Raw genomic sequence first — 25,445 nt, 5'->3', positions numbered from 1 at the left:
TAAAGCTGGGAACACCTTCAGGAGATTAAATACAGTCTGGAAATCATCAAAATACAACACCAAAACCAAACTCAAGATTTATCAGAACTGTGTACTTTCAACATTACTTTATAGTGCAGAATGCCAGGGAATGAGAAAGTATGACATGTCCAAACTATCTTCATTCCATACAACTTGCCTCAGAAAAATAATCTGTATCTTTTGGCCCAGAACAATCTCAAACCAATATCTAGTCACACAGTGCAGCCAAGAAGATATGAGCACCACCATTACCAGGAGGTGCTGGAGATGGATTGGCCATGTGCTTCGGATGGAAACTGAGTCTATCATCAGAATAGCATTAAGATGGACACCTGAAGGCAAGTGAAAACGAGGCTGCCTGAAAACAACATAACGAGGAGCTGTGGAAGCTGAGCTGAAAAACCTGGGGCAGAGCTGGGGAACCATTGAAAGACTTGCCAGAAACAGACGAGTGGAGGAGCTCCATCACTGCCCTAAATGCCAGAGGTATAATGGGAACATGATGACGATGATATGGTAGCTGCTCAGGGGGATAAACCATTCAAGAGAAATACTGTACCACTACACAAGGCCACATGGGAAGAAACCACACATAGCAGTGAGCTATGAGAGAAAAGTTCACATAAGCTCAGCAGTAGGACACTGTAGGTATGTCTACTCTACATTTCAGAGGTGTGATTGCAACACATGTAGCTAGATCAAAGCTAGATCAAGTAACAGTACTAGTGAATCCATGGCCACTTGAGTATGTACCTAGTGTCTTGGGTGGACAAGGTTAGCCCATACAGCTACTTGTGCTGCAGCCGCTTCACTGCTATTGTTCCTCGAGCTAGCTTTGATCTAGCTAGGTCAAGCTATGTCTACATGTTACACCTCCCAATTGCTGTGCAGACATCCCCTGTGGGGAATAATAATTCGTGTAAGTGAGCTCCCTAGAACTGGTCAGAGAATTTTTGACCGAATATGCTATTTTGTCAAAGCCAAAATGTTTCAGGGAAATATACTCTTTCTGACAAAGTTTTCAACTGGAAGGTTTCTTTGGTCTAGGGTGTACCAATGCAGACCAAAAACAAATGTTGAAACCTCAGAAGTGGTCACTTGTCACTCTCAGGCCTGCTCCGCACACCACAGCTTGATATCCTCCTAGTTCCATCTGTCTCCCCCAGATGGGGTCACACAGCATGTGGGAATTAATTTTAGGGCGAGATCATTCCCCACCAGAGGAATGAGGAAGGTGATGTGTCCTGGTTACCTCTTTTTAAAATAACATTATATAAACACCAACCTTCATGTGCTGTGGGGTCCAGTTCTATCACTGACCATTGGAGAGGGTCATTTGTGGGGATTCACATTGGACTCTTGCCCTGAATCACTGTTCGTGAGGTGCTCCCTTTCCTTCCTCAGCAGTCATTTCCAGCCCATCTCTTCTCCCTGAGCCAGCTCAGTAATGTAGCTCAGGCTGGGTGGCCCCTTTAAAATTCCTACAGGCAAAAACTTATCTCTCCATGTTAGGATGTTGGGAGACACACTGAGCAGATTCCATTTAAAAACTTTGTATTTTTACTTTAGGTAACTTAACATTATTACCTCAGTATTTGCAGTTTTCATTATTAGAGAATACTGCAAATATTGAGGTAACATAACATTGAGGTAGTTATTCAGGCAACTGAAAGGATTTTAAGTACCACCGTTCTAAATGCTTATACCAATTCACACTACAGTATTCTGAATCTTCAGCTTTCCTGTTATGGCCCGGATGTTTAGCTGCATAAAGCCACCTTTGCGTTCCCCTGATCCCCTGGTTCTTCTGGGGACCAGTGGGGACCCAATGTCATATAGAGCAGCCTGTAGCACTGTTCTAAATTACACCCAACTGCAGTAGCCCCAAGCAGGATGGTTGGAATACAGCATGCTCTAGTCTTGCATCCCTCCTCCCAACATGCTATCAGCACACATAAATGGGTCAGCATGTATGGCCCAGGATCTGGCCTGTGTTTTTACCTGCCAATGCAACAAGGAGAGAATGTGTTTCTGTGAGCACCTTAACTTTGAAATGAAATCCTGAAGCTTCTATTCAGTATGAAGATCGCCACTCAAAACTCTCCCCCTCTTTGACCTCATGCTTGAGCACTGTAATGTAGTCTTGGCTGAGGAACCAAAAGATCTGACAGCGGCCCTGCTAGCTTCTCTCTTTACTTTTCAGAGACTCAATATACCCACCAATGGAAATGCCAATTTTATGTTGAGTTATAACCAATATTTGGACAGCTGTTCTTTACTTTCTTCTTGAAGAGAAAAAAGAAATCCAGCATTTCTTAGGATGACAAAGTTAATAAAGGGCTGTGATTCACTCATCCCACTGCTGAAGATTTAGATGTGTAACTCTGAATGCATCACCATGAGAGTATACAGCCCAAATGTGTTCTTGTTTGGTGTGCAAATGTGTAGGCCCTGATCTTGCAAGCACTTAACACTAGTAAGTAACTTTGCTTGTGTGAGTAGTCCCACTGATTTCAATGGAATTATTCTTGTGTATAGAGTTATTCATGTGTAGAAGTGTCAGCAGGATCAGGCCTTATTTCACAGCTGTTCTTATCATTTATCAACCAGCATATCCCATGAGCTTCCCAGGGTGTAAAATTAACCAAAGAGCTTCCTTCCAGAAAGAAAATGTAAAATTAATCCATTATCTCTCCAACACATAGAGGAAACACAGCAGGATATTCTTCCCTTTTGCCTTCCAGCTCCTTCCTTAGTAGAGTGCTATTCAGTGCCACTCTAGTTAAGGGTCATGTGCTATTTCCATAATGAATCCCATTTTTCAGACTTGTATGGCTCATCTACAGTACTTTAATTCCAGTGGGGACTGGAAATAATTTCCTGGTGATCAGCCTCATTGTGAATGTTTCCCCATCTTTATAAAATGGCTTATCAATCAATCAATCCATTTATTACATTTTAGCACAGAAATAGCAATGCGTGCTAGAACTATTTAGTCACGGATCCTGCAAATACTTGCACAGTATTGAATCCAAGGTTGTTACTGGAAACTACACTCCCATTTTGAGAAAGCAAAAAAATCAACTTATTTTGGTCCAAGGAATCGGCAATATTTTTTTAATTGAAAACAAAATATGGCCCCAGTGCTGCAACTCAATGGGATTACTCAGGTGCATAAATATAAGCACATACATAAATGTCTGCAGGATTGGGAGGTCTAAAATTGTAAAAGGTGAATTAGTTTTTCTAGAAGAATCTTTCAGACTTCCATTTTAATCATGTGCTTCGAGGCCAGCTACTGCATTGGGACTGGCACATAGAATCATAGAATATCAGGGTTGGAAGGGACCTCAGGAGGTCATCTAGTCCAACCCCCTGCTCAAAGCAGGACCCATCCCAACTAAATCATCCCAGCCAGGGCTTTGTCAAGCCTGACCTTAAAAATCTCTAAGGAAGGAGATTCCATCACCTCCCTAGGTAACCCATTCCAGGGCTTCACCACCCGCCTAGTGAAAAAGTTTTTCCTAATATCCGACCTAAACCTCCCCCACTGCAACCTGAGACCATTACTCTTTGTTCTGTCATCTGGTACCACTGAGAACAGTTTAGAGCCATCCTCTTTGGAACCCCCTTTCAGGTAGTTGAAAGCAGCTATCAAAACATGACTGAATGCCTATCTTTCCGAGTTCATGAATTGCTCAGGGGCTGAGGCAGTAGTGCACATACTCAGGCAGAGACAAGCACCTGGCGCCTAGAGTGAGGCTGCAGAGTGCACGCCCAGAGCAAAAACTCAGATACCAAGTGAATTTAGGTGCCTACAGGGATAGGTGGCAGCTGAGTAGGAGTTTTGTGGATCACACTGGTGCCTATAAACAGGACTTAGGTGTTTAAGTACCTTTGTGGATCCTACCCAATTATCTTAGGATGCAATCCATAAAAGCAAGTAAACTGAAAGTTATAGCTCCCAGTTTGTCCTTATCTTACCCAGTGGTGTGTAGGTGCTGCGTCACTATGGCATGTTGTGTATTGCCTCTGCTGTTTGAAGCTCTGACAATATCGAGGTACAAAAGGGCTTTATTTGTGCAGTTTCCAGAGAGGGGAAAGCCATCTGAAGCTCTCAGACCTACCAAATCTCACTTCTGTGGGCCCCTTCTTCACTATCATCTCCCAAACATTAGGAAACTGTACTTACACTTGGATTTTTAAAAAATGAGTTACTGCAAGCAAAAGCATGCAGGTGAGTGTTGATGAAACATAATTTTGTTAGAACAGAGGTGAGCATATATTATTTGTTTAAAATGTTTTAAACAAAGCTAGCCTCTGTCCACATCAGGCAGAATAAATATGTTTGCATTTCTCATTTGTTAAACCTGAGTTTCAAAGCCATTTAATAAATATGTATGTAGGTACTTCAATGGCCCCCCAACACTGTAATATCTGAGCACAACATTAATACATTTAGCATCTCAAAATTACTGTGAGGCAGATAAGGATTATTTTCCCCATTTTACAGATGGGGAACTAAAACAGAAATAGGATGATATTTCAGAAATGCTGAGTGCCCATCAGCTCCCATTTATTTGGAATCAGGCCACTGATTTAGGTGCCTAACTTTTTTTTAAATCTTGGCCTGAGAGTAAGGCCAATATTTTTTTAAATGTCCACTAATTTTAGGGGCCTTAATTTTTCGGTAGCCAATTTGAAACATGTTGGGCCTGATTCTCAGAGCACCCACACTCCAGATGAAGACAATGGAAGCAATGAGTTCTCAGCATCTCCGAAAATTAGGCCCATGGTGTCTCAAATTTGGGGACTTACAAACTGAGACACCCCAAATCAATTTTAAAAAATTATGGCCCCAGGTCTCACAGGCAGACTGTGGTAGAGCCAGGAATTGAAACCAATCATGTTGGTTCCAGTTCAGGGGCTGAACGAGAAAATGGAGGAAACTTTTATATAAATATGGTCTTTTAAGGCAATTGCTTTAAACTGGACTATTTTAAAGCAAGGTTAATTTTTTTCTTTAAAAACGGCTCTCACTCTTACTATGTTGGGTTTTGCTGTGTGTTCTTTAGTAAAACTTTTAATTCTCTCTCACTCATCCTTTTTGGAAATCTCATTCATAAAAGGCCTGAGTCTTACTGTTGTTAAAATCAATGGGGAATCTGCAATGGGAACAGGATGGGGACCTTAAACTAGGCCAGTTTGGCAGCCTCTGAGCTCTGCACAGTGCAGATGGAGGGAAATTGCTTGTCTGTGTAATATACAGTATGTAGCAAGGCACACCGAAGGACACATAGAGGAGAGGAAACACAGTGTGGGGCTGGTGAGATTATTAGACATTTCGCAGCCAGGAGCTCAAAGTGCTGAGAAAGGTATGAGAAGCTAGGTAGATTACATGTAAGGCACAGAAAAGGGGCGGGGGGGGGCAGGGAAATCAGATGTCTTTCACACCTACCATTTTTTGAAATCTATGCTGGGGAGAAAGGGAGAGTGGGGGGAGGGCACTGTTATAATTGCAAGGAGCTAGAGCGGGACAAGTGGGGCTTGCCCCAGAGGGTAGGGTGACCAGACAGCAAGTGTGAAAAAACAGGACAGGAGGTGGTGGGGGGGTAATAGGAGCCTATATAAGACAAAGCCCCCAATATCAGGACTGTCCCTATAAAATCGGGACATCTGGTCACCTCCCAGAGGGGCAGATCGGAAGAGGATCCTTACCTGCATTACACATGACTGCCCCCCCCCCAAAAAAAAATCCCTGCCACACGGCAGCCAGCCCGCGGGCTCCCCCCGCTCCGGGGACGCCGCAGCCCCTCTCGCCCCGCAGTGGCTGTGTGAGCGGGGGTGCGGGCTGCCTCCCGCCCGCTCCCGCCTCCCCCTGGCTCCCCAGCCCAGGCAGGCGGCGGCTGCTGTCCCCGCCCCCTCCTCCTCCTCCTCCCCGGCACAGCTGCAGGCGAGCGGAGCCGGCCAGTGTGTGTGAGCCGCTGCCCCGCGCGCGCCCTGCCCCAGCTCGCCGCCTCCAGCCCCGCCGCGCCGCCCGGGGACGCCGGGCAGAGGGCACGAGAAGGCCGCCGCTGAGGAGCCTGCGACCCGCACTGGAGGCAGCGCCGGCCCCGAGGGAGGAGAGCGAGCCATGGGTAAGCGAGCTGCGGTTCTCCGCTCCCGCCCCCGCCCCGCCCGCTCTGCCGCCCGCCCCCCCGCACACAGCCAGGGGAGGGAGAGCCCGGAACTTTGCAGCCAACTTTGCATGGGATGCTCAGGGAGGCGATGCCGGGGGCCGCAGGTGCAAGGGTTGGGCGGCGGGGGAGGGGACGCGTGGAAGGGGTGTGTGTAAAGCAGGATGGTAAGGGGGCAGTCAGGAGGGAGAGCCCCGTCTGTGCCTCGGGGAGTTTGTAAGGGACCCCAGCCCCCTTCCCTACGCAGGGTGCTCGTCCTACGCTTCGCTTAGGCAGGGGCCAGGGTGCTGCCTGTCCGAGGCGCCTTTCCTGCAGTGGAGTCTTCAGCGTGAGCCCTGCTTGGGTTCATGTGGATGCCCATAATGTTCTAGGGGGAGACACACAGCAAGGGAAGGGGGTCCGCAGTTTGGATGGACTCAGGGTGGGAGCGTCTGGGCACCCAGAGAGGGCACTGCAAACCCAGATGCACCCTTTAAGTCTCATTCCCTGGCTTTGAGTCTATAACCTCTCCACTGTCACTGGGATACTTCAGCAGTAGCCCCACCTCCCTTACGTGTGTCTGGATTCTCTTTTGCAGTCGAATATCTCTCTACATCTCTCAATTTGGCAACTTATTGCAAGTATTTGGGGAGGGGAGAGGGAGACCCAGAGAGGGAATTGGTAAATCACTTCAGCCTGTTGAATTCCCTGATGAACCAAGACAATGCTAGCTAAGGACAGCGATCTTTTTCTTTTCAGAATGATTTCCCTACCAAGCAGAATTAAGTATTCATGCTTGGCTATAAGTTATCTGTCCTGTCTTGCTATTCATTTTGATTGGTTTGACTTAAAGCTCGCTTCATTAAACAGTCAGTTGGTCTGCTACTTTGAAAGTAATGGATCTGCTAGGAGTCCATGAAGAAAAATGGAGTTTGGTACATGGTGGAACAAATATTGAATGCACACAATCTCTCTTTTTTTTTTTTTCTTTCCTTCACACTTGGAAAGCATTTTAGTGTGCGGATAGAAATACAAGCATTTTAGGTATTTATGTTACTGTGTTCTGAGTGTAGCTGATAGAGTTAACAGAAAATTGAGAAATCTTTGCTAATCAACTCCAGCTGGAGGTTTTTTTTGTTTGGTTTTTTTTTTAAATTTTTTTTAACCTAAAGCTTCTTGGATGAGAGTGTATGAATTAGGTCTGGTGTAAGTTCTTTCTGTCATGCCTAACCATTTGAAACACTGCAGTCAGCAAAATCTCTTAACATGTGGTTATCAGGCAGACTGTCTAAAGTATATGGGCATCAACTAAAAGTATCTAGATTTATGGTATTTGTATGACTATTAATGTAAATAATGTGCTTCTAGAGAGAGTATGTTTTCCTTTGCAACAGACTGGTAATGTAATCACCATCTGCACAGAAACTGTAGGTTAAACATAACTTTACAATGAGGAGTGATAGCAAAGGAAGCAGTTTTTATATCTGGCCTTAACTTTGAAACTATCGTGCTCATAATTTCTGTAGTTCTTTCCATAAGTAATGAACTACTAATTGTGTGCAAGGCTCTATTGGAATCCCAGTGGGATTTAGTATATGATATTTTTTGTGTGTTTCAATGACAAAGTTTTAGTTATGAATTTCCTCTTTCTGTTACAAGTATCTAAAACATGAATCCAGCCACAAATGTAAAGATTGTGTAGGCAGAAAGAGGAAGGTATCTGAGGGTAGCTAAGAAGTTGGATCTTTGTGCTTATAAAGTACCATGTGTACTTGTGCTATAAACAATAATTATATTTAACCACTAGAAAAAACCTTTTAGGTTTGAAACAATTTAAAATCTTATAAGCTGGGTTCTGCTTTGTTGTCTAACCATCTGATCATAAATTAAGTCTTGGTTAGGAAAGGGAGTAGAGGTTAAAGACTGGCTTTCAGTTTCTGACATATATATTTTTTCTCCGCTAATGTGAGCAAGAGTGGGGCCCATAAAAGCATCATCATACAGATGGGTCACTCAGTAGTCAACACACACATTTTGCATTCACATTCCTTACAATAGGTTTTTTAGCGTGCATGGTTTAAATCTCCATTTCAACCAACAATGAAACAAAGTGAATTAAACAACAATGAATGTTATGAAGTTTGAAGTAACTGATAGAAACCAAAGCCATATTTGTCCAAATAGATGACTGGTGCAGATGACTGGTCCAGTTGAACTCTAGCATTATATTATTGCATGGAGGTTGTCACTGCTGGAACAGAACTTTCATTTCATGTCCGTGCGTTAATGTGCACATACTGATGCTGGCAGCATCTTTGATTTTAATTAAAAAATGGAACAGAATTACTCAGCCAAAGCCAAAAAGGAAAATAACTGAAATTCCTGTGGTTTTATATTGTTAAATTAAATGACCCAACTAACTTTTCAATTTCTAGGTGTTTTAATTTGTTTATACTTGGCTAATGACGATCAGCCTCCTGAAACGTTATGATGTTTTTACTGATGTTTTTAATTAGTTTTAGTTATCCTTGAAGATCCTCGAACACTGATTCTCTTCACATTCCCAACTTTTAAAGTTGCAATAGACAACCCCCCTTTATGGCTTTTATTGTGTAATACTCTAATATCCACTTAAATGTCTTTCCTGCATATCTGTCCATTTCCATTTGGCAAACTTTTTTTGTTATGTTTTAAATGGAAGCTGTTGTTTAATAGATTTAATTTGTAAAGGCCCTCATACTGAAACATTTTGTGCTTCAGCATCATGGATTGATGTCAGCATATCTTTGAATAGTGTCTGGTAGTTTGCTGCTGCAGAGCTAGCTGAGGGAGCAAAAATCTGAAAGGAAGGGGGAAAAACATTTCTCTTTTAATTTAGAAAATAGAGAAGTTTACCTATCAGATTACATTTGTGGTGGGTACAGTTTATTAGACAGAAATACATACATATGAATAAAATAGTTTCTTCTGTCATCTGTAAGCCTGAAATTGTTGTAAGCTAAACTGAAACTAACATGAGAAACCTATTTTCAATACTAAAAGTATAGGTTATCAGTATACTTGGCATATATTTGAGATTTGGTCATTTGTATTGTAGAGTTATGGGTTTCTTCATTAACTAGGGCTACAGAGATTGGAAATTGGGGAATTATTTTAGATCTTGATGTATAATTCATTTTGCAAAGATGTCATTTAATCAATGTTTGGTATTAATCATCTAAAACTTTCAGACTTAATTTTGTCATTAAAATTTTAAAATAAATATCTAGACTGCAATAATATGACATATGCTAATTAAAATGTAGAGAGAAGGACCTATAAAGCGGACAATTAGGAAAAGGCAGTGCACTGGCAAAAATGAAAAATTTTCTGACAATTCAAAAATTTTTCAAATAATTACAACTAAAATGCTCCATTTTCAATATTTTTTATTTTTTAAGGTGTATACTCAGATTATGTAATTATACATAACATTTAACTAATTTGGTAGATTTACGACAGGAAAGGGGACTTAAACATGGTTTTACAAGAAATACTTCAAGGAGGAGTTGTGCAGACCATACCTTGTCAGTTGGTGCCACACTACTTTGTGAATAAAACATTTTGTTCATGCTGTTGCATAACAGTTGCCTCAGCATTATGTGGGCTAGGGCTAATTTGACTACCTCTCAGATCATGTCTGGGATTAACCAGGATCGGTTTGAGCTTCATCAGTGTAATTTTAAAACTAATACAGCATCCTGCATTATCAAAGTGCAAAAATAGTTTTGAAAGTCCAAAAAGTCCTGAGATCGATTGTTTCTAATTAGGCCCATTAAAATAGTCCTTACTCAGGCAAAACTCTCATGGAAGACTAGAATTTGTGGCCTCCTAAGTCTGATTTTTCAGAGTTGCCAAGAATCCACAACTCCCACTGACTTCGCTGGGTTTCTAGAGTACTCAGTACTTCGGAAAAATCAGACCCATTGTGTTTATCAAAATTTACATTTTCACTATAGGCTTTTGGCTGTCTGAAATGCACAGCTAGTATTTTGTGCATCTTATGGGAGAGGAAGAACACATATTTATGTACATCTGGTACAAACTTTTTCAGATCTAGTTTTGTCATTTGATAAATGAAAATTGAAAACAAAAAGAAAAAATACAGAACTTTAACAAAAACAGCCCAAAAGTTCTGCGAAAATGATAGACTAAACTGGGAATGGACAGTATCGTGCTTTCTGAGGACAGTGTGTTTATATTGCTCTTTTCACCTCCTCTCCTCACCCAGTACTAAAAGTTGTGTATATATGTAGGCTTGGAAGGATTAGATGTTTATCAATAAATGTCTGTGAACTTTGATTTCACTTTATATACACACTGATGAAAAATATATCTGTTGATAATAACTGAAATTTATGGTTAGTCAAAGTAAGAAAAATGGTGCCTGAGAACTTATAAGAGTTTGATTTTAAGGACATTTATTTTGTACATTTTGACATGTGATGTTGACAGATTGTGTTTTAATGGTTATAAAGCTTTAACTTTTTGAATATCAAAGTCTGTTGTCATTAAATAATTCTGACCCCCCATAATTTTCCATAATTGTGAACATTTAAATCAATACAAATAAAAAATGCTTAAAAATAAATCAATATTATCCAAAATTATTAAAAAGAAAACTTCAAATTCTGCCAAGTCTCTCTCTCTCTGAGAAACAGCCTTGGATTTCAAATGAGAAAAGGAGGTGAGGCAGGGCAAGCTTGTTAAAGAGAAGAAGATTGTAGAGTACAGAAATGAAGAGTGTCGTCATGGTCTTGTTTCCCAAGAAGAGAAATACACTATTCAAAGGGGAGAACAACAACATTCACCAGTAGACAGTAATTTCAACATTCAATCTCAAGTGGGAGATGTGTTAGAGAATTCTGTATACAGCTGTTAAAGAATTCTTAAATTGAATATAGGTGTAATGAGTCTTTAGAGTTGATCTGAAGTGGAAAAGGGCAGACACATGTGTTTGATTTTGTTATTTCTGTGGTTGGCTCGAATACTGTTTAAACTATACTTTCTTCTTCTAAACAGCTGGAGGCAAATCCTGAAAGAAAATCAGCCCTCTTTCTTCCTTTCAACTGTACATTTTGTCCAGGCAGGATTTAAAACCTTTTGTGTGGCACAGTAATTGTAAAATCTGATAAGTATTGGTCATTAAAGCTGTTGGAGTTCTATTGCAGGGTCCCGTGGTCCATTCCATTCTAAATCTTTCTCAATATTTTAATATAGATGCTAAAATTAAGAAATTGATGTTTAATTTGTATCTCATCTCAGGGAAGGTCCATTAATCCTAAAACCTTGTACCACCTTCGCTGCTCTAAATCCACTGGACCTCATTTGATCATAAAAGGTACTTATTTCTTATTATAATCTTTCCTCTGTGTGCATGAGAAGGGGGTGGACAAGAGGATGTCCTATTCACATTTCTCATCGTGCTACATTGCTATGGTGGTTTTATCAAGTGTACAGACTGTGTCTCTGTCGTTAAGGGTGAGATTGAATAATTTAGGAAATCTGCTATTCCATATGTGAATGATGATACCTCTGAGTTTTGCAGTCTGGTATTTACCAGTCTTTATTAAAAAGATAGAACCATGTTGGACTATGTTGTCTGAAGAGACAAGCTATGGTAGCTTTGGTCATCAATTTCCTAAGATGGTTCTAATTAGGCATGAATGTTTGAGTAAATTATTAAACTGGATGTCCTTTTTAATGCATTTAAGAGAAAGTGTTTCAGCAGTTAAACTTTTCTCTAGTCAGATGTTTTTAATGTTTCTACAAAGCATATTTGTTACATTCGTGCTAGTAACGGGATAACTTCAAACATTATTGTTTTTCTCTTGTTTATAAGTTATCAAAAGTCATAAGTCTTCCAAAGGAATCTGAGATGAAATTTTGTATAAAGTTAAAAAGGGGCAGACAAATCATCCTTTTTAAAAAAAATTTCTCTTTGCTTCAGTATTAATAGTTATCTTAAAACAGTCATCATGACTTTAAAAAAAAAAAGAAAAGTTATTTTGAAACAGGACCCAGGTATGATGACCTGTTGGATCTGTTCTGTTTAGTTCACACACATCAGTATGGTGACACCACTATGTTCACACACTTTCATATGTTCACTTAGTGCACTTTTACACTGCGTTTTAAAACCTATGGCAGCAAGGCTCAGAGACCAGGTCCTGAGAATTCACCCTTTAGATGGGGCATCAGTGGTGGATAGAGCCCTATGTGGTCTGTATGCATTGGTGCACATTTTTTGCCTTTGTCAGTGGTATTTAATGTAAACCTATTAGGCCACATTACCATATGTGTAAGCTGATTGTCTTCAGTGAAGTTGCATCTGCTTATGCTAGCAGATAACTTGTTACTTTTTTTTAATATAATTTATTATTAATCTTGCTGTTTCATATTGTTTAAATTAATATCAGCACTACATTTGTTAATATATTTACTTTCTTTCCACGTCCATTCTTTCCATCCAAATAGCAGGGTTTCCCAACCCATTGTTTGCTCTTCCCTGCTCCCTCCCTCAGTAATTGTGTATGCCCTTAATGCCCCCTCCTTGTGATCCTCTCCCACGCGTCAACAACTTCTCCCCATTCAGGCTACCCCTCAGCCCAGAATAATTCCTTCATTCCTCTGGGTGACGGTCTGTGGCATTCCCTCTCCCCGTAGTGTCACACAGTTGCTTCACCTTCTGGAGTAGTAATATTCTTGCTTAACTTCGGGAGACTTAGGTTTTTGGTGAATCACCTGGGCCTGTCTCCAGAATCTTTAAATTTCTTGTGGTGTTAGAGCTGTAAGCACTGCAAGTAATATATATGCTGCTTAAATTAATTCTATCATAGTTTCATTTGGAGATGAAAAGGAGGGAAAAGAATAATTATGCCACATATTCCCCTGCTTTTCTCCTCCATCTTTTCTCAGTTCTGCCATTCCCGGATGAGAGAAGTCAAAGAGAAAAACAAATGCAAACCAACAAAAGCAATAGTAAAATCCCATTTATAAGGTACAGAAGAGTAGCTCAGAATAGTAATATCATAAACTGTTGGAAAAAAGCCAAGGAATCCAAACAAAATGCACTGCTGATGTGTAGAGTAGTTTGCTTCAAGTTACCCACATAGGGCTTGATTCTGCCAGAGCATGCAGTATCTTGCAGAATCGCATGTGCTTTCTTGGTCATTGCCAGGATGCTCAGAACCTTTCAGGATTGAGCCCTCAGAATAAGAATCAAAATACCCTCCCTTCTGCTTCTAGCTCTCTAGTGACACTTCATTATAAAGCAATTAGGGTGGGCAGGGGAAATTGGAGTTTAAAGGAACAGGTCTGGGTCTGAAGCTCACTAAACAAATCAAATGGTGACAATTACTTAAGCTTTATAAAGAGCTACTGACACAGCAAGGGACATCTTCAAACAACATAGCTATTATTGTTGTTTCAATTGAACTAGCACCCAACAGTTTCAACTGAACGCTAGGCACTGTACAAACACCCAGGAAGACATAGTCTATGCCCTGGGAAGTTTACAGATTAAATACACAAAACAGACAAAAAGAGGGAGGGAAAACAGACATATGGAAAGGTGAAGTGTCTTGTCTAAATCACACAGCAGGACAATGACAGAACCAGAAACTGAACCCAGGTCTCCTGCATCTCAATCTTGTGCCCTACGCACAAGACCAGAGGTGGCCAACCTGAGCCGAAGAAGGAGCCAGAATTTACCAATGTACGTTGCCAAAGAGCCACAGTAATACATCAGTAGCCCCCAATCAGCTCTCTCCCTCCACCGCCCTCCCCACTCCCAGCACCTCCTGCCGGCTGGCAGCCCCACCGATCAGTGCCTCCCACTCTATCCCCGCACCTCCTGATCAGCTGTTCACGGCGTGCAGGAGGCTCTGGGGGGGGAGTGGGAGGAGCGAGGGAACGGCAGGCTTAAGGGAGGGGGTGGAGTGGGGGCAGGGCCTGTGGCAGAGCCAGGGGTTGAGCGGTGAGTAACCCCCGGCACGTTGGAAAGTTGGCGCCTGTAGCTCCAGCCCCAGAGTTGGTGCCTATACAAGGAGCCGCATATTAACTTCTATTAACTCTGGAGCCACAGGTTGGCCACCCCGCACAAGACCATGTTGCCTCTTCCTATGTGATTAGATATGGCCCTGTAATTTCTGGTGCGTCAGGTTGATGACACTCCTTAACGTGTATATATGGGATGGTTAACAGGGACTTTCTAAAGCACTGTGGTGTATAAGTAGGACTTGTAAAAATAGGTTTTAACCAGTAAATGGCTGCTTGGGTCAGAAGGAGTGGTTATAAGTCAGTATTGTTTTATGATGACTACTTTCTCCTTTGACCCCTTCTTCTTCACTTTCTCTCTCTCACTCCTGTGCTCACCCATTTTTGCTCCTCTAGCTATCTCCTTCTCATTACTTCATGTCAGTTTCACATGGGACTTTGGGCACAGAAGCGTACAGGTAAAATGGCAACCTCAGAAATGTTTACAAATGATGCAAAGAGCTACATGAATATGAGGACGTTTGGGCTTTTATACTTGAACGGCATGACTAACAGGTGTTCTACAAAATAGTTCCAAACATAATGGTGGTTCAGAGGCTGTCAAATGGTGTGTTGCTATTCTTTATATCACATGATATGCTTCACCAGTCATCACTTTTTCATCTGTCTCATTTTTTATGATGATCATGGCATTATGATTTTTTTAATATATCTTTGTTTTATATTGACTTTAGTTGTAATATTTTAGCACAAGATTTTTCAGAAGTGGCTGTGATTTATTTATTTTGGGGGCGATGTGTGTGCTGTCCTTGAGACATCCTCTTTTAGCTGGTGGGAGCTCAGCACTTTTTGAAAATCCAACTTCTTTAAGATCTTAAGTTGGACACAATAATCACAAATAATTTTTTAAACTCCCGCCCTTGTTTGTTTTTAAATATTGATTAAAAATGCAAAGAGGTCCAGTGGAACTGGAATTCTGCCCTCACATATGCTCCTGCATCTCCAGGGTGTAGATAAGGGTTGTAACCGTGAGATACCACTGATAATAACAGTACAGAATTTCACTTGCAGACTCTTAATTACTGGTGATGATTCATGAGTAGCAAAGAGTCCAACTTGACACCTAGATCCTGTATTGAGGACTGACTGCTAGAAAAACATCTTGTAAAGTGCATAAATTTGACCTGTTTCAGAGTAACAACCGTGTTAGTCTGTATTCGCAAAAAGAGAGATAATAAATACGGAGCTGCATGTCACTCATACAGTCACATTTTAGGGAAGGACTTCACTTTTAAATAGAGGTGGGAACTATATTCCTTCAACCAGTTAGGTGTTTGAGATGCTCTTGGCACTTGCTGGAAGTCAGACCTTGTGAATTGATAGGTAACTAGAGAAGAAATGGATTTTTAAAGCAATGTGGTCCCTTACACAGATTTTTGTATATATTTGTCTTAAAAATCTTTTGTTTGACATTTTATATTTGTACTTATTTTCATGAGGACTACATAAATGTTTTACAAATTCTTAGTGCCTGAGATGCACAATTTCTGCTTACTCAAAAATATGAATTTCAGTTGCTTGGCAGCTTTCAGGATGAATGTATTATATTAGTTAGAGAAGATGCTCTTGAAATTCAGTACTTTGAAGATAAAATTGATTGTTTTAACTTCACTGTTGAACTACAAATATAAAAGAAAATGTTTTTTTAATTACTCAAAGGAACATTAGCAGCGTTAAAGAAGGTGAAATGTTGATGTAATCTAGGTACTGATCTTTTAACAGGATCGGCTAAAGTGGAGCCCTGCACTGACATGGCATCCCATTGAAGTCACTGTGACTCTGAACCAGTGCAGATTAATGTTCACTCTATACTGAATACTTTTTGTGTTTTAACTCACCTGTGTAGGTGAGAGAAATTAAAAAAAAACAGTTTTGTTTTTGCGGGATAACATTGTTGGACCTTTATATGTAACGTTGTACATGTAGAATAAGCCTTTTGCGTTTGCCACTGTACTTGAAAAATGCTCTGTTATCAGGGTTGTGTTGATGTAATTATGATGCTTGTGCCTGAATGAAAAAGTAAACTAAGATGCCACATTTATCAGAAATACAATAACAAAATCAGTTTGCCAAATGGAGGATGGGTATAACTTGTGGAGAATTAAATACGGTTCTTGATCTACCTACTCTTTAGTTTTGTAATATGCACTAAAGAATGAAGACTAGTTATAGTGCATGGAGTCATTTAGATTTGGTGCAAACAGAGGAGTCTGCACTAGCGCATCTTCTTGCGGGCTGTGGGCCTGTGGCAATGACCTAAGTAATACTTAGCACTCTACACATTCATACTGTGGCAATAGTGTTATTTCCAAGACCAATGCATGGGAACTCATTTGATTTACACTGTCAGCCTCCTGGAAACTAATCCGGATAAGAACAGCTAAATCTATATAGCCTGCTCTCCAAACAGCTACCAGGTACTAAAACTGATACATGCTCAATTTAAACAAGATGTTTATGTAAGCAAACACTGAATATAGTGGAGAGAAGGCTTCTTTTTAATCTTTATTGTAATCTAACATCCAGCATAAATGAAAGTAACCAATATTAGCAATGGTTTCAGAGTAGCAGCCGTGTTAGTCTGTATTCACAAAAAGAAAAGGAGTACTAGTGGCACCTTAGAGAATTGGTTAGTCTCTAAGGTGCCACTAGTACTCCTTTTCTTTTTGCCAATATTAGCAATGATTTTCCTACTTCAGTATTGGCCATCTCTTCGCTTCAGACTTAGATTTTAATGGCACCTGCTTGTGCTGCAATAAACCCAGGAAACATTGCTCTTTTCTCTCATTCCTCTCCCCTTCCAGGCTGTTTAGTGTATTTACCCCTTTAAATTCCCAAACCCATCAAGGCTTAATTTCTCATCCCTCCCTTGGACCACTCCTTGTCAGGCCTGGACATGCTCTTCAGAATTTCTTCTCATGGTGGTATGGGCCAAGAGCCACTGCTGTTCCTGTACACCACATTGCTGCTTATGACACTCACTTGTAGTAGCTGGGAGCAGGCAAAACTTCAGGTCTGATGCCATTTGGCTGACATGTGCATGCTGAAAGTTGCAAATATATGCATATGCATGTTTATAAGTGTAACTGCTTTAAAGGCTATTGAGATGTATTATCAGCTCTTATATATTTTGGGAGAGGATTCTTTCCTTTTTTAGATAAAGGAAATGTAATATGAGAAATATGGGAGAAACAGGTTTAAAAAAGAAGTGGTGAAGAGAGTTGTCTGAAAATGGGAAGAATTCTTGGAAATAAGTTAGACTTCGGGTTTATCGGTTTCTGTGTCAGTTGGGAAGCAGAGAACATAAGGAGTATTAAATGTTACTACCAAGGGCAACATGAAGGTCACAGCTGATGTTATAAACTGACTTCTGAAAATGTATGTATTGTATGGTAACTTTTTTTGGTTTTATAATTATGTGTCAGGGAAATGCAGGCAAGACAGTGGTAATGTAGACTAAAGTATGTCTACTTTTTCTTACTGTATTCTGAAATGTTTCCACTGTGGATGGAAACTACCTTGTTTCATGCATAGTTTAGCTCTTTGGTAAGTATTGTGGCAATTCCTTGATTTGTTGATGCCTGTAGGTACATAGGCCGATTTTATGACAGATCTAAGATGACGAACTGCATTTTGAAGTTCATCTATCCTGTTAGAAAGAAATCTAGAATTGTATTAGTAATACATCTATTCAGTTTATATCACTAGAGCTCTCAGTGGTTCCGTCACAGAACTCCTATTGATTATAGAGTATGCTGTCTTTTTGAAAAACATATTTTTGTAGGAAGACAAGGAGGGGGGAAGAAAATTTTTTTTTTTATTCGTTTATTTGTTCACAACAAGAGTCTATTTTTTCCCGGCCTGGAGTGTTCTTCCCTGTCTGTCCAACATCATGTAGAGCTTAGGGGTTCAAAAATGGCATCATGCCAGCTTAATTTCTCTTCAGCTATCATACTTTTTAAAGATCCCTATCGATGCTTAATCCTTCATTGTTCTACATATAAGTGTACACGGGAAGTTGAGAACGGGGGGAGGGGGGATGTGAAATTTATTTACGTCTGTATGCTTGTGGGAGTGACAAGCTGTACACACGATCTGAATCACAGACTAGTCTGACTAGAACATATGCTGTTGGTAAGTGTTGTAGTGCAGGTTAATTGAATTTGGCCTAGAATCACTGACGTATATAAAAAAGCCTCTTGCTAGGGTAGCATAGGCGCACTTTTTGACGCTAGGTGGTTTGATTTATATGTATTATGACAGGGACCCTTATTACTTGCAAGGCAGATATTGCACAAGTTCTTGTTTGTTCACTCTGTGGCCTCTCTTTCCCCCATAATTTTAAATCTAGAATGACTTGATGTGACAAGCAAAGTGAGCTTGTATAAAATAGACTTCTTATCCAAATGTTAAATCTCCTTACTTGTATTTGGGGAGTTAAAGGGTCTGACAGATTCACAACGGGCAGCTGCTTCTCCTCCCAACATGGTGGAGTACCAGGGTTTAATCCTTGCATTGCTCTTATTTTAAATTAATGTACAAGTGATAGCCCAGGTCATTTCACAATATCTCCTGTATCAGCAATATGTTGGTGGCACAAAACTCTGCGTGTCCCTTTCATACAGTGTTGACACTGTCATCTCCCAATCACCTCAGTGCAGGGAGGAGATTGAAGAAGAGCTGGTTGAAGCTGAGCCCAGGAAAAAACAAAGTAATGCTTGGTCTTTGATGGTAGATAGAAACTGTGAGGGATTGGCTTCAACTGAAGGCATTTACCCATTAGTAGTTAAGATAGTGTTCAGCCTTGAGGCCTCGCTAGACTCAGCTACTGACCTTGGGTGCTCAATGACAGTCAGAAGTCCGCTTTCTATCCTGGCTGCCTGTCAGACAAGAAACTGGCTACAGTGTGGTCCATATTTTCCTTTCCTCCAGGCTGGATTATTGCAATACTCTGTACTTGGTTCACCTATAAATTCACAAGGGAGCTGCAGCTAGTGCTTAATGCAGCACACAGCCTTTTAAGTGGGGTGATCTGTAGAGCTGGGCCTCTACAACATGCAATGGCTCTCTGTTCTCTAATGCAATCACTACCTGGTTCTATTACAGATACCTTAATAAGACAGGTCCATACTTTCTGTAGGACTGACTCTCTTTGAAGAACACCAAGGCCTTTATACTCGTCCAGTACACTGTGACTAACAGAGAAAAGCACAAGTCCCCAAGCTCTAGAGTTCTCTCCAAAATAACGTAGGGACCCTTGCAACAAGACTAAGTGCTTCACTGAAGCATTCCCCAGTGAACATGAAAGAAGGTAAAGGGTATTCCGTTAGAAGCAGATGACTAAACCAAAGAAGCGTGGAGAATCAACTGTCTTTTTGGGATCTAGGAAAGAGGGAAAAATCAGCTCTTCACCTAATTGTATGTTTGTATCTCCATATCTGGAAGTACAAGTATCCCAGAAATTATCATATTGTGTGATGTTTTGTCTGAAAATATTGATGAAATGTGACTAATGTGGTCCTTCGCATCACTGTGTCCATGTCAGGGGTAACAAAAAAGGTGCTAAGCGTTGGAAGTCAGCTGCAAGCCTTGAAGAAGCATTTGTCTCAAACTGTAAGGGTACAGTTACTGTTTCACTCAATTTTTTAAACTATTGTGCTCATTAACAAGAAAAATCAACTCTTGTTCTCAGGTGGAAGGTTGTAGCTCTATCTTACTGGGGTGCCTCATCCCAAACTACAGTTGCAAATAGCCTATCCAATTTATACCTGTTTCATGAATGAAGAATACAAATGTTTAGAATGTTGACCTAGTGGACAAGTACTACTTTGTGACACAGTATTCTCCCCTTCCTGTCCGATACTGTTATGAAAAGTTGCAAGTGGTTAACCCCAGAGATGGCTCTGTATCGTTGCTGGATGATTGAAGCAATCCCCTACCCCAGCCTATTAGTAAAGTTTCAGATGTTCTCTGGGATCTTTTGAGGAAATGTAAATATAAGATCATTTCCATAAAGGTGGGCTGAATTCCTTATAGCTGCTAATTGAGAATAGTGTGGGCTGTGGTACAAGTTAAGGCTATTCCATTTTTTTAGAAAGGATTAATTGCAAGTATTCAGGTATAGCAGTCATGACTAAAGTTTATCAGATGCACATATGATGTTCACCTGTTTTCAACCAACTGGGAAGAAGTTTTTAAAGGGTCAGAAGTGTTCTGAATATGTTTACAAACTTCTCTTGTTACTGTATATTTGTGCAAAAAGTCCTATGGTAATGGCACTTATCAGAAGTTAACTTTTTAAGAAGATGATCTTTTGCAAACGATAAGTCTTCCTTCTGTGTCTTCACTTATGTCTGTGAAACCTCAATCATTTCTAGTTACTGAGCACTAGGAATTTTCACTTATTTTCGTCACTTATGTTCAGTCACTTACTAGAATAAATAAAATAAGCCGTTCATATTTAATGGGTCTGTGATTGATATCTTGACCAGAAAATATCTTTTCACTACGTACTCTTTGTTGCTTTTAACATTTGTGTTTTGCATTCATTTTGTGTTGTGCAATTCTATTTATTTTCTGTTATAGGGAGATTTTAATAGTCATTGGATGACACACTGAGATATTAGTGTAATACAGAATTCTATATTTTTTGCCAAAGTTCTTGATTAGATTTCTGCCAGCTCTCTATTGGTCCAGGAAATTGAAGTAAAACATGTAGTCAGAAAAAAAAAGTGAAAAGAACTACTTTATTTGATTTAATGATCATTCTTACGTTTGTTTTAAAACTAAAAGACCTTGATCCAGCAACATGATATGCACAGATGGACATACTGTTGACTTCAGTAGGATGCTATGCAGGTACTGAATCTTCACACTTTACCAAGTTTCTGTATCAGGGCCATGGGCTGAAACTTTCCAATTTGGATGCCTACTTTAGGCACCTGCATAAAAGTGGCTTGATTTCTTTTCCCTATTGTGAGTTGCTGTTACTCAACAACTCTGATTTTAGTATGATTCAAATATTGATAATAACTATATAATGTGCCCAGATACTTTTTATGATGCGTGCATAATAAATTACAAAATAACCCTCCAACCAATTTCAGATGTTGCAAAACATTTTGAAACTTTAAAAAAAAATGTAAAGGAGAAAAATGTTTTGTTTCTCTTTTCTGTCCTTGAACTCACTTTTAAATTCTTGAAACTTTAGAACTCAGGGTATTCTGAGGTACAATTTCCAGGTTCTTCCATCTCTAGAGCTACTAAAGTGTAAATTTTTTGTTATTACTTATACTATAGTAGTGTTAGGGTTGCCACCTTTCTAATTGCTGGTAACCACACCACAAAGCTGTGCTCCTTACTCCACCTCTTCCCATCCCCCCAGGGCCTGGTCCCTGTCTCTTGTTCCTCTTCCTTCCTCTCCCATCTCAAGGAATCTGTCTGAAGACAGGAGGTGGCCTTGGCTGAGCAGGGGTTGGTGTGGATTAATCACCTGCACCTCCCCATGCCTCATGGTAGCCTGATTTGGGGTTCGGATGTCATAATGGCATCGCCAACAAGCTTTACTGATACCATACCCATTATAGCACCCTGCTGGATACTTGCTGGTCTTCTGGGGTCAGCTAAAACTGTACTTTCTCCACAGAAATGTTTAACTTCATATACTTTCTAAAAGAGGTACTATTCCATAGGGTGTTACACAAACCAAACTTTTCAAAGCAACTGGGTTTTGGAAAAAAGATAGTTACCTAACCAAAACCCTGACAAAGTGAATAGTAATGCCCTAACTCAAAGCAGGCTCTTCTGAAGGAATACAGGTTAATTTTAATTACTCTGGAGTTCTCTCTTGGCTTGAGCTAAGAGATTGGTTGTGAAGAGAGGATTTAGATCAGAGGTACAGCAGTCATTCGGGAGGCAGGAGGCCAGTTCTTATCCTAACAGTAATGTGACCTCAAATTAATTGGTATATAGTACTGATAGTTACACATTTCCTTAAACTATCTCCAGTTAATACATTCCTGGTTTCACATTTATGGTCACCATAGCTAATAGGGAAAAACAAAGCTTGTTGGCACTGCTGCAATTTTTCCATGAGGGAACAACTGCCATTATAAACATTTGAGAAATGCCAAAGTTTCCTAGTGCAAACTCACACCATATGTGCAAAAGGTAAGCCTGAGGCACGATTTCATGAAAAGTTGATGGTAAGCCACTGAGTTAGTTTTGATTTGTGCACTACAGAGGGAATAGCTGGAATTTAAAACATCAGCTATGATATTTTAGGGATTAAATTACCAGTTGGTTTATGGGAGTTTGAGGAGAAGTGACTATGTGAGGTAAAACTATAAAGCATAATGGGACTGGGAAAGAGGGACTGTTTTTGGTCTGAACCAGCATAAAATTTCCAGATGTTTCCACTCTCAATGATCTGTGTTGGTCCATTGGTTTAAAAAGTGCTTTGATTACCTATAAAGATGGATGCCACCATGGCATGCAAATTTTGTTTTTAGAAGAAAACCCTAGTCAATAACTCATACCAGCAGAAAAATTGTGTTTCTGTGCAGTGGTGTATCTGTGTTTGACAAAGTGTTTCCATTAAAATATTATATGCTTGGTTGTTTTATAGCACATCTATCACTAAGGACATCCAAAATTATAAAAACAATGAGTTTGAGGACTAATCTTCATGCCTTGCTTCAAAGATTAATAGATTCCAAGGCCAGAAGGGACTATTCTGATCACCTAGTCTGACTCGAAGTATCACAGGTAATAGTCTTCCTCAATATAATTCCTAGATCATATCCTTTTAGAAAAAAAATACAATCTAGATTTAACAATGGTCACTGATGGAGAATCCACTACTTTGTGCCATTCTAAGTGAGAATGTCTTATACACACACTTCTGGGGAGAAAATACAGCTTTAGCTGATCCCTGAAGGCCAGAAAGTGACACACCTACCATCCCCAAGAAGAAAAGGAGTACTTGTGGCACCTTAGAGACTAACCAATTTATTTGAGCATAAGCTTTCATGAGCTACAGCTCACTTCATCAGATGCATAAAGTGGAAAATGCAGTGAGGATTTTTTATACACACAGACCATGAAAAAATGGGTGTTTATCACTTCAAAAGGTTTTCTCTCCCCCCACCCCACTCTCCTGCTGGTAATAGCTTATCCAAAGTGATCACTCTCCTTACAATGTGTATGGTAATCAAGGTGGGCCATTTCCAGCACAAATCCAGGGTTTAACAAGAATGTCTGAGGAACAGTTGGGGGGGGAGGGGTAGGAAAAAACAAGGGGAAATAGGTTACCTTGCATAATGACTTTATTATTTATAATATATTATATAGTTATAATATATTTTAAAAATAAGTTATTATTGGGAAGCTAATATGAACAGATAGGTCTTTTGTTCTGAAAGTGCAAAATGCCTTGGTCACTTTAATCTCTTATGGGGTGGATAGTAGCAGAGGGTCAGCTACCCGGAAGGACTGAACTCTTCCAAGCTTCATCGAAGGTATCATTAACAACAGTTTCTGCATGGAGCACCGCTTTCTTGGTAGGTCATGGTCAAGGAGAGAAAGGTGGTTTCTGAGATAAGCCAGGCTAAAGCTCCTTAAAGGCCTTGATGATCAAGATAAGAACTTTTGAATTAAATTCACTATCAGGCAGAGTGCACCAGGGTCATCTGTTGTCCACACCCTGGGTTATTTAGAATAAAGGTTGTCTCACATTTTATCATCTGGAGATTCTTCATGGTATCACTTGTCAATACTAAGCAAAACACATTGCATTTGTAGTCTTCAGGCTTGACTTTTGCAGAGACCGCGTCTGTCAGACAGGAAGAAGTGCAACCTCCTGGTCAGCTAAAACATGATAAAATGCATTTCTGGCTACTGATGCTATTTAAATGCCACCACATTTCACTATGAATTCAGTTTTAGTGATGATTGTGATACCAGCATCTCAGCCTGGCAATGAAGAGTAGTTACTAAAATACAGGTGTGGGAATTCTCCCTTCTCCGTCTACTGCCTGTCCAAAACTGAAGATCAATATCCTGTGATGGTAAGACACTGTCAATGGCAAATATGGCTGTGACTACAGGAAACTGTACAGGCTAAGATTTTAGAAGACTGTGAGCCAGTACAATTGAGTGGCTAAGATAGTAAAAAAGTGTGACCTCAGTGAATTACTGCATAGCCAGACAATAGCTTCCATGCAAAGGAAACTGTATGTTTGCATTTATATGAACATGTGCCTATCTGCAGGAGAGCAACATAATATTACATACAAAGTAGCTGCAAATCATCATGTTCTTTGTATTCTTAACCCTTTCATGTTTCCCTCCTACCCTCAATATCAGAAGAGGGGAAAGGAGGGGTGGAAGTTATGTAGTTCATGACCTTAATCCAAAGTCTAGGAGAAAAAGAGTAGTGAGAGTGCTATCTTGGAAACAAAACATTTAATGTTCACACTTACTAAATGTCTTATTTTGACATCTATAAGACTTTTATCTATTTCTATGGCCCCACATCACTGCAGTATCTGAGCACCTCACAATCTTTAAAGTATTTTATCCCCCAGCCCCAACACTCCTGTGAGGCAGGGCAGTACTATTATCCCCATTTTACAGATCGGGAATGAAGGCACAGAGAGATTGATTTGCCCAGGGTTACACGTGACATTTGTGTTGTGTGGCAGGAACTGAACCCAGGTCTTCCACAGCCCAGGCTCCCTTTTTAATCTACTGGACCATTCTTCCCCCTGTTTGAAGAAGTTGATGTAATTATGCCTCAATTTAAAAAAAAATGAGAAAAAGTAGCACAAAAACAAGAAGTCTGATTAATGCAGCAGAAAAGCATTATTTTGGCAAATTCAGCTGCTTGGTAGTTATTCAGTCATGACTACACAATTAAATTTGTTTCAGTCCATTCAGGGGAAAACACAAACTGCAGAAACTTTCCATAAAGTGACATGTAATTTTTTTATATAAAAAACTGAAAGGGCAAACACATGAAATCAAATTAAAAATTTTCTCTTTTCTTTCTTTTCACTAGTCTCTAAATAACCTAAATATGCATTTCTCCAAACAGTTGCCTTGAAATATTCAAGGTAATATGTCAGAGACTGGTAGGCTTAAATATAATAGTAATAAACTAAACTCTTCAGG

General features: G+C 40.1%; 1 protein-coding gene across 2 annotated transcripts in view; it reads left to right on the top strand.

Moving 5' to 3' along the window:
• Positions 1-6,000: 6,000 nt before the first annotated feature.
• GPM6B (glycoprotein M6B) overlaps positions 6,001-25,445 on the top strand; it is a 137,168-nt gene continuing 117,723 nt past the window's right edge. The window contains exons 1-2 of one of the 2 annotated variants that reach the window (XM_073355265.1): positions 6,001-6,158; positions 11,481-11,556. Coding sequence is in view for 1 of the 2 variants with exons in the window: in XM_073355250.1 (XP_073211351.1) it covers positions 6,155-6,158 (4 nt within the window). In the remaining variant the exon portion in view is untranslated. The remainder of the gene's footprint in view (positions 6,159-11,480; positions 11,557-25,445) is intronic. The other variant, XM_073355250.1, reaches the window with a different exon arrangement.

Source organism: Lepidochelys kempii, chromosome 1 (assembly GCF_965140265.1).
Source record: "Lepidochelys kempii isolate rLepKem1 chromosome 1, rLepKem1.hap2, whole genome shotgun sequence".
Lineage (NCBI taxonomy): Eukaryota > Metazoa > Chordata > Testudines > Cheloniidae > Lepidochelys > Lepidochelys kempii.
The sequence above is the reverse complement of the archived record's forward strand: the minus strand, read 5'-3'. Positions and strand labels throughout refer to the sequence as shown.